General features: G+C 47.9%; 1 protein-coding gene across 2 annotated transcripts in view; it reads left to right on the forward strand.

Moving 5' to 3' along the window:
- Positions 1-8102, forward strand: part of LOC124527757 (T-cell-interacting, activating receptor on myeloid cells protein 1-like) — a 14249-nt gene extending 6147 nt beyond the window's left edge. For both annotated transcript variants that reach the window (XM_047100954.1, XM_047100955.1), the window contains 4 exons: positions 4695-4730; positions 4862-5152; positions 5407-5703; positions 7079-8102. In XM_047100954.1, coding sequence (XP_046956910.1) covers positions 4695-4730; positions 4862-5152; positions 5407-5703; positions 7079-7221 — 767 coding nt within the window. In that variant the 3' untranslated portion in view covers positions 7222-8102. The remainder of the gene's footprint in view (positions 1-4694; positions 4731-4861; positions 5153-5406; positions 5704-7078) is intronic.
- Positions 8103-9127: the final 1025 nt, after the last annotated feature.

Genomic DNA, 9127 nt, shown 5'->3' on the forward strand with positions numbered 1-9127 from the left:
TCTTTAGCCCCACTCTGAATTTGTTAACTCATTTTTATACAGAACAGTTCAGATCATCTACCAATTGACCCCTTGCACCTTCATACCCAAACCCACCACTGCACTCAGCAAAGGTGTTAATTTTATTTATTTTTAAAACAATTTGTAGTGTTTATTTATTTTTGAGAGAGAGAGCGAGAGACAGAGAGACACAGCATGAGTGGGGTAGGGGCAGAGAGAGAGGCAGACACAGAATCTGAAACAGGCTCCAGGCTCCGAGCTGTTAGCACAGAGCCCAACACAGGACTCGAACCTACGAACCATGAGATCATGACCTAGGCTGAAGTCAGACGCTTAACCGACTGAGCCACCCAGGTGCCCCGAAGATCTTCATTTTAAAAGGTTCACATACTTTAGAAATGTTTGGGGGTAATATATATTTACGTGTGTGTACACACACACACACACACGTGTATGTATATCCTATACTGTTATCTTGTTTTGTCACAAACCAATACATTTTATTTTTTTTCAACGTTTTTTATTTATTTTTGGGACAGAGAGAGACAGAGCATGAAGGGGGAGGGGCAGAGAGAGAGGGAGACACAGAATCGGAAACAGGCTCCAGGCTCCGAGCCATCAGCCCAGAGCCCGACGCGGGGCTCAAACTCACGGACCGCGAGATCGTGACCTGGCTGAAGTCGGACGCCCAACCGACTGCGCCACCCCGGCGCCCCACAAACCAATACATTTTAAAGAGTGTTCCATGCCAATGAGTACTTTCTCACAACATGACCATAAATTGCTTCCACAGCGTGATTTATTTATAGAATTTTTTTAGAATTTTGAGTCTTTTATTTGTTTATACATATTTGTATACATTATCATATCTTCCTGGAAAATTGAAATTTTATTTGTATACTCCACAATGTGACTCAAATTGATGCATAGTGTTCCCCTCTATGGAAGTAAGTACTTATTTGTACCTAACCAATCTCCTACTTTTTCACATTTATATTGCTTCCAATTCACTTGCTAATATAAACATAGTTAAAATGAGCAACTTGTAAATCTTTTGGACAACTTTAATTATTCCTCAGGGCAAACTACTGGGATTTAAACTTCCAGGTGAAAGACTATAAATGTTTTGTGTAGTGGTGGCGGAAGGCAGATAAGCTTCATAAGCTAGTTGCCATTTAGTAAAGAATATTGATTTATCATCCTAAAAACTGATTATGTGCATGTATATTTTCCTAAATTCTATTCAACATTACATATTAGCATTAAAAACTTTTGGGGGCACCTGGGTGGCTCAGTTGGTTAAACGTCCAACTTCGGCTCAGGTCATGATCTCACAGTTTGTGAGTTCTAGCCCCACATCCGGCTCTGTGCTGACAGCTCAGAGCCTGGAGCCTGCTTCGGATTCTGTCTCATTCTCTCTCTGCCCCTCCCCCACTTGGGCCCTGTCTCTCAAAAAGAAATAAATGTAAAAAAATTTTTTTTTTAATTTTTGTCAAAAAGATAGAGTGAAATGGCATCTTATTTACCTTCTCCTGGTTTGATTGCTTGGAATAGCAAATGGCTTTCTTTTCTTTCTTTCTTTGGGCTTGTGTGGGTTTTGTTTGTTTTGGTTTGTTTTTTTTCCACATGGAATGCAGTTACTGAGAGAGATGTGTTACAAGATAAAGTGATTATATGTTTATTTCTTTATGGTATCAACAATTCTTTTATGGATTTTTGTGTCTATGTTAGTAGGTGCATACAAAGTTAGAATTATTATGTATTTCCCTTGAATTGACTATTTTATCATTAGGAAATACTCCTCTTCATATCTAATGCTATTTCTTGCCAAAAAATCTACCAGTAGAGCCATTTCATCTTTCTTTTTCTGGTTATATGTTATATATTTCTGTGGGGGGTTTTTTGGGCTTTCAACTCATCTTTGCATATACTTAAAGTGTTTGTCTTTAAAAAACAGCATATATTTAGGTTTTTAAGAAACACCCAGTCTAATAGTCTTTCAATTGAATTTTTGGGCCCATTTACATTTAATGTAATTACTTATTCACAGAATATAAGTTTATCATCTTGCTAGTCCTTCTATTTGTGCATCTCTTTTATGTTTCCTCATTTCCAAAGCCTTTGTTTTAAAAACAATTATGGTTATTTTTTAAAGTTTATTTATTTATTTTTGAGAGAGAGAGAGAGAGCACAAATAGGGGAGGGGCAGAGAGAGAAGGAGAGAGAGAATCGTAAGCAGGCTCTGTGCTCAGTGTGGAGCCCGACTTGGGACTTGATCTCATGAACCATGAGATCACGACCTGAGCCAAAATCAAGAGTCAGATGCTTAGCCAAGTGAGACACCCAGACACCCCTACTGTTATATTTTTTCTTATTGTTATTTTTAATAGGCCATTTTAACTCCCCCCACCTTATTTTTTTTTACCTCTATTTGTTTTTTGTTCATTTCTTTTAGTGATTACCCTATGGCTGGCAACATGTATGTTTGACTTACCAATAGCTATGTCATATTTTTCCACGTAAGACAAAAAAAATCTTTACACAGTATAACTCTCCAGACTAAATTTGTTTTCAAATGCACGAATCATGGTCTTTCTTGTTTTTTAAAGTAAGCTCTACACCCAATATGAGGCTCAAATTCACAACCTTGAGATCAAGAGTTGCATGCCCCACCAACTGAGCCAGCCAGCCAGACACCCCCATGAACCATCGGTCTTGCTCCATTTCTGCACACTGACCTCAGAGAAACACCTCATCTGTTAACAGTCATTCAAAAATAGTCACTAACACCAATTCCTTCATTCACTTCCAAAGTCCGGTGTCTTCCCTATAGGCCAGAGAAGCTCCAGTGGTCTCTGCACCAGCCTGTTTCCATCTCCTCAGGGGAATTGTTTGGGTCCTGGTTTCCAGCAGCTCTTGCTCTTGTAAGTGGGTTTGAATTTGTGTACTGAATTCACCATGTTCACGTAAAGACTTTGCGTGAATTATGATCTCATGGAGCATTTTATTCCTTCTTGTTTCCTGAATGTGGGTGGGACACAAAATGTGTATGTCACATGAGAGGAAGGAAAGGAAGGGTTGGCCAAAGATGTCACTACCCACATGCAGCTTACCTCCCTGTCGTGGTTGAGATAGAAGAAGGGCCCTTAGAGCAGACTGCAGGGCCACTATGATCTCTGAATTCTTTTGCCTCCTCTGCCTTGGTAAGTTTCTTGGGCTTGTATACTGGGATTAGAGGTGGGGGCGGCTGGAAAGAAATGTGATCACCTGCTTGTCTTTATTGATTGCTTCATATGTGTTAGGTACCTTGCAGAGGCTTTAGGTACATCAAATGTTTTCCAGTATGCAAATCCTTACATTCCACATCCATGGTCTATCCTGTAGGCCTACCTCATCCCTATTTATTTAAAATCTTACTGGCTCAATATCTTTATTTTAAACAAGTACATTCATTTGAAGACAGAAACTTTATGCCAACTGCTTAAATAAAAAAAATTGAGGGTGCCTGGTGGCTCAGTCGGTGAGGCCTCTGACTTCGGCTCAGGTCATGATCTTGCGGTTTGTGGGTTCAAGCCCCATGTCGGGCTCTGTGCTAACAGCTCAGAGCCTGGAGCCTGCTTGGGATTCTGTGTTTCTTTCTCTCTCTGCCCCTCCCCTGCTCATGCTCTGTCTCTCTCTCTCTCTCAAAATTAAACAAGCATTAAAAATTTTTTTAAATAAATAAAATTTAAAAGAAAAACCAGGGTCACTACCAAAAATAGGTCAATGTAAACATATACACATTGCAAAGAAGAAGATGATCGGACATTCTAGCCATGCATTGTTGCCCATCACATTTCTGAGCCCATGGCCAGCTCTTCCTCATTACAAAGGGCAACAAGGCAGAAAAGGTTGATCTCTAGCTTGAAAAATTCTTTGTTGTGATCAAAGCAGTGGAAGTGATTTAAAAGGGTAATGCCTTTCCTTTTCAATGCCTTTCCCAGGTATTCAATGCTATAGAATACCATGTCACTGCATTCCCTAAAGTCAGCTCCTAGAGCATCCGTGGTTTGTAATCCACCTTGTGGGAAATACCGTTTCGACCCTCACAAGCAATCCTGCGTGGTGGGAATTAGGCCCACATTGAGAAATGAGGACTCTGAGATTGACAGCTCAAGGTTCCTGCTCAGGGCCATGCAGAGAATTAGCAGAAAGGTCAACATTCAAACCCAGGCCTGTCCGCCTCCAAAGTCACTGGTTTTTCCACCTGAAAAATCTCTCTGAGCCATGCTTCCATGGGGGCATCTCTTCAGTTGATCAACATGCATCTGTTGAGTCTCAGTACAGTACAGAATGTGTACAGACACTGGGGAAGCTGAGGTGAACAGCCCAGAGCAGCTACCTTCCAGGTGTTCACAGAACAGTGACACTTTGTGTCTCCTGTGGCATGAAGTACATAAACTCTAAAGAATTGAGGGTTTTGTGGATGTTTGTGGAACCAGCAGAAGTCCTGGGGCCATGGCAGGTGAAATTCGCACAGGACACCTTCGGGGGGAAATGAGACAGGAGCTGAGGGCAGAGCGGAAGCCAGGGGCCAGTGTGGGGAAATGAGAACCCCAGATGCATGACCTCCAGGGTCCAGTCTCAGCGGCGGCCCCCCGGGAGTTCCCCTCGGGATGGGGCTCAGGTCTCACGGACAGACGGTTCTCTTGCAGGGCTGTGCGCTGGCCAAGGAAGCAGGGGGACTGACGGTGAGTGTTCCTTCAGTTAAACCCTCCCTCTCCTTCGCTCCAAATTCCCCGCATCCCTTCTCTTTCCTTCAAGGGGTTTCCTGACAGCAGGCGAGGGCACCAAATCCTGTCCCCAATCTGCTTCCTTCCAGAGCCCCTTCCCAAGCCCACCCTCAGGGCCTGGCCCAGCTGGGTGGCGCCTCCCAGAAGCAATGTAAGGCTGCAATGCCAGACCCCGACCAAAAATGTCAACTTTGCTCTCAGGAAGGGAAATATTCTTTTGGATTTTTCACGATCACCGGCTTCCAAGGAGGGCCTGGCTGAATTTCACCTCACTGACCTAAGAAGCAGCCACGCTGGAGACTACACCTGTGAGTGCTACAGACCAGGGGCCCCGGACATAAGATCACCGCCCAGTGAGGTCATCCTGCTGCTGGTGACAGGTGAGGAGCAGGACGGGCCTGGGGGAGGGACCAGAGGACGGGACAGAGAAGGTGGAGACACACAGCAACAGAATGACTTGGTCGGCCTCATCCAGGGCTCGTGGGGGCGGGGGACCTCCTTCCCGCAGAGTCGAAAGAGGGTGACACCAGGGATCTGTGTCCCACCCTCAGCAGGAACCCCCCGCGGGAGAACAAGGGTGAGTGGGGGACCCCGGGCTTCTCCCCGTGACCTCGGAGCCCCCCTTCTCTTCCAGGAGGTCTCCCTAAACCTTCCCTGCAAGCACACCAAAGGGGTGTGGTGACCGCAGGAGACGACGTGACCCTGCAGTGCCAGAGGCCAGACAATATTTTCGGGCCCATGAGGTTCGCCCTGCTGAAGGCGGGAGCGGCAGAGCCCATCCGGCTCCGGACCCCAGCCGGCAAGGAGGCGGACTTCTCCCTGCAGACCGTGACAGTCGGTGACGCCGGGAACTACAGCTGTGTCTACTTCCAGACCGGGACTCCTTTCTGGGCCTCACAGCCTAGCGATCGTCTTGAGATCTGGGTGAGAGGTGAGGGTTTGCACCATTTTTCAGAAGTTGGGGAAAGTCAATTCATTGCTTCCTCAGCTTGTCTTTATTTTGGCTGTTTTGCTTGCTTTCCCAGTTGGGTGGACCCATCACTGACTTACAACACTATCAGTTTAAGGTGAACGACGTGCTCTTTTTTCTACCTGGAGAGCGTTGCTTCTGTTCCTTTCTGATTCTTCTTTCCCTTCTGATTTTACCGTCATCTCCTTCTCACACCTGCCCTTTCCTAGCCTCTAGTCTTTGGCCTTTGTTGTTCTGTATTCCTGGAGAATTGCTCAAGTTGTTCTTGCAAACGATCCATCCCGCCAACCGTCAGCGTCCCTTCCCCTACCCTTTGCGTCTCTTAGACTTGTGGGTCGTCCCGGTGATGGCAGCCTCATGGCTTGCGGTCTCGTTCTTAGTGTGCGCTGCTGCCCCGGCCGCCAGGTTCTGGGTCACCCGTGGAGGAGGATCTTCCACAACCATCTTGTGTGTCTGGCCAGAACGTTGCTTCCTCGGATGCCACACCCCGTGCTTCCGTGGCACCGTAGACGTGTGCATGTGAGCCGTGGTGGCCCATCGCCCTCTGGTTGGAAAGCAGGGACCGTGCAGCCAGCGCAGACAGGTGCAGAGGGCACCCTGGGTCCACGACGTCACCACGGGTTCCTCCCACGGACTCTGTCTCCGGGAAACGTTGTGGCTGGTGGGCTCACACATGAACTCTGCACCCACGGCCTGTGTGACATGGAAGCTTCACTCGCAGGTCCTCTTAGGAGCCAGGGCCAACCCCGAGCCCAGGTCCTGGTTAGGAGCCCAGGTCCTCATTAGGAGCCAGGGCCAATGCCAGCCCAGGTCCTCATTAGGAGCCAAGGCCAACACTGAGCCCTAGCTCTTCTTGGGTGCGGTGGGAATGAAATGCACAGTGCTCTCGGTGCTTAGCTACTGGGCTTGAATTTTCTTGAGCTCACGGCCGCCTGAAGTCTTTGCCGTGAGGAGGGGGTGCACAGGCAACCACCGAATCATTTCCACGCTCGGGGCAGCATCTTTGGGTTTTGGTCTTGCTCCTAAGCCCGATTCCTAATACCAGGAGGGAGAAGGGAAAAGGGACACGTGGGAGGGTCAAATGATATGAAGAGCCAATAAATGAAGGAAGAGAGACCGAGCAGAGAGAAGACAAAGGACAGAAGACCAAGGAAGACCCACTAGAACCCTCACGAAATCCCACGTTGGGTTTTCAGTGATTACAACTTCAGGGCGGCCACAGCTGACCACTGGCCAGGGCACACACGTGGGTGCAGGAGCGTCCCGTTGGGCAGATCCACGTGGGAAGGACGGGCGCTCCTCTACTGGCTGGTGCTGACGCTCTCCTCTCTCCCAGTCCCCCCAGGTGCCATATCGAGGGACTACACCACGGGCAACCTCATCCGCCTGGGTCTGGCTGCCCTAGTTGTGGTTATTATGGGCGCTCTCCTGCTGGAAGCCTGGTGCAGCCAGAAGGAGTCTCCACCTGGACCCATGTAGAACAACTGAGCACTTGTCTTGTTCATGGGCTGGTATACTGACGCGGGGTTCTCTGAACACCAAACTCCACCATGGGGACATGCTGTGTTTCTCACCATGGGCACAATTGATACTTTGGGTGGGGTATTTCTTCAGCACGTGGGACTGTCCTGTTCCTTGTGGGAACATTCAGCACCATTTCTTTTTCCCATTAAAGAGCAGCTGAAGCCCCAGTCATTGTGGGACAAGATCATGAGTGCTATCAGGACCTTTCCCAACATTCCTAGATACGGAGGATGGGTGGTGGGGTGGTGTTTCCTCGGTGGAGAACCTGTGTTAGGAGGCCAGGAGAAATATTTCCTCTCTTCCTTACTCCCTGTCCTCAGGTCTGTCCTTGCATGCATTGGCTCCACAGTTACCATGGGGAATGAGGAGTCCTTGATCAAGTCACCAGCTTGTGTGAGATTTTACTGGTTCTCTTCCCTCCTGGGACAGAAGGCACACCATGGGGGGAGGTCTGGGAAGTTTGCAGATGAGATGAGATCTCACTCATCTCCTGACAATATCAAAGACACAAAGTGGCCCCTATGTCTCCTAAGAGTGACACCTGGGATAAAGTGACCAGGAACTGTCCCCAATATTGAAGGCTTCTTGGTGCTTAGGATGAGATAAATTTAGAATCATTTGGTTGTAATTTTTTATGTCAAAATCAAAATTAATAAAATGTATGGCACCAGCTGTCTTTCACTAGTACTAGGATATGGAAAAGGTAGACTTTAACCAAAAAAATTCTACAATTAGTTAACTGTGATACAGCATTCAGCAATGTTCTAGTAAAAGCATCATGACTTCTAGGTGTTCCATTAGCTGACACACTGGAGAATAAATATCCTTTACTTAACTGTGATCTTGTTTTCTGAAATCAAGAGCTAAGAGCAAGTGGTCCGGCAAGGGATTTTTTTTTATGTTCATTTATTTTGGGGGGCGGGGTGGGGAAGGGCCGAGAGAGAGGGAGACACAGAATATGAAGAAGGGTCCAGGCTCTGAGCTGTAGCACAGAGCCTGAAACGGGGCTTGAACTCACGAACGGTGAAATCATGACCTGTGCCGAAGTCAGACGCTTAACCAACTGAGCCACCCAGGTGCCCCAGAGGATTTTCTGATGTGTGAGTTTATGTATAAGTCATTGAAAGACATCAAAACTGCTCTCAGAAATCATCCATTGCTCTCGGGACCAAGTCCTAAAGCATCAACGTGCTCCTTTAAGTCAAGAAAGATTTGGGTCCACTTCCCTTGGGATTTGGGGGGACATTAAAAATGCTATAAATGCCGAAGCAGTTTACAAACACAGGCCACAAGGTCAAGAACCTGGAAACAAACGGGGAGATGCCGTCTTTTATTTAAGCCTCAAGACGCATCTCCCCGCCTGTACTGATAGTCTCCCCTGGAGGGAAACTCAAAAGAGGAGTGCAACCTTCAAACAGCACTTTTTTTTTTTTTTTGTCATTTTTTCCCCCTTCCCTCCTACCTTCCGAGTTCATCTTCCTGCTTAAGCTCGAGTGGGCACGAACTCACCTACCAATCCCAGCAAGGAGCTCAACACAGAGCAAGCACTCAATGGTGCAGGTGAAGCAAACGGACTGGTCCCCTACCCTACAGATTCCCAGAGGGGATGACGGATCCGTAGGCCCCCGCCCTGGGGACTACAAGTCCCCGCGGCCCCTGCGGGCCTGGCCCCGTGCCGGGGTGGGGGTCAGGGGGCGCGCAGGGTTTTTCCTCCGAGCGGGCTCCAGCCGGACAAAATGCTGGAGCCTCTCGCGGCGCAGGGTCGGGGCCCCACGTTGCCCGGGACGCAACGCGCACTGTTGCTAAGCGTGGGCGGGCCGGCGAGCAGGGCGCCGAGGGCACCTGTGGCCCGCGCGCTCCG

Source organism: Lynx rufus, unplaced genomic scaffold, assembly GCF_022079265.1.
Source record: "Lynx rufus isolate CCGP_SWC_20201006 ecotype Redwood Valley unplaced genomic scaffold, mLynRuf1.p SCAF_54, whole genome shotgun sequence".
Classification (NCBI taxonomy): Eukaryota; Metazoa; Chordata; class Mammalia; order Carnivora; family Felidae; genus Lynx; species Lynx rufus.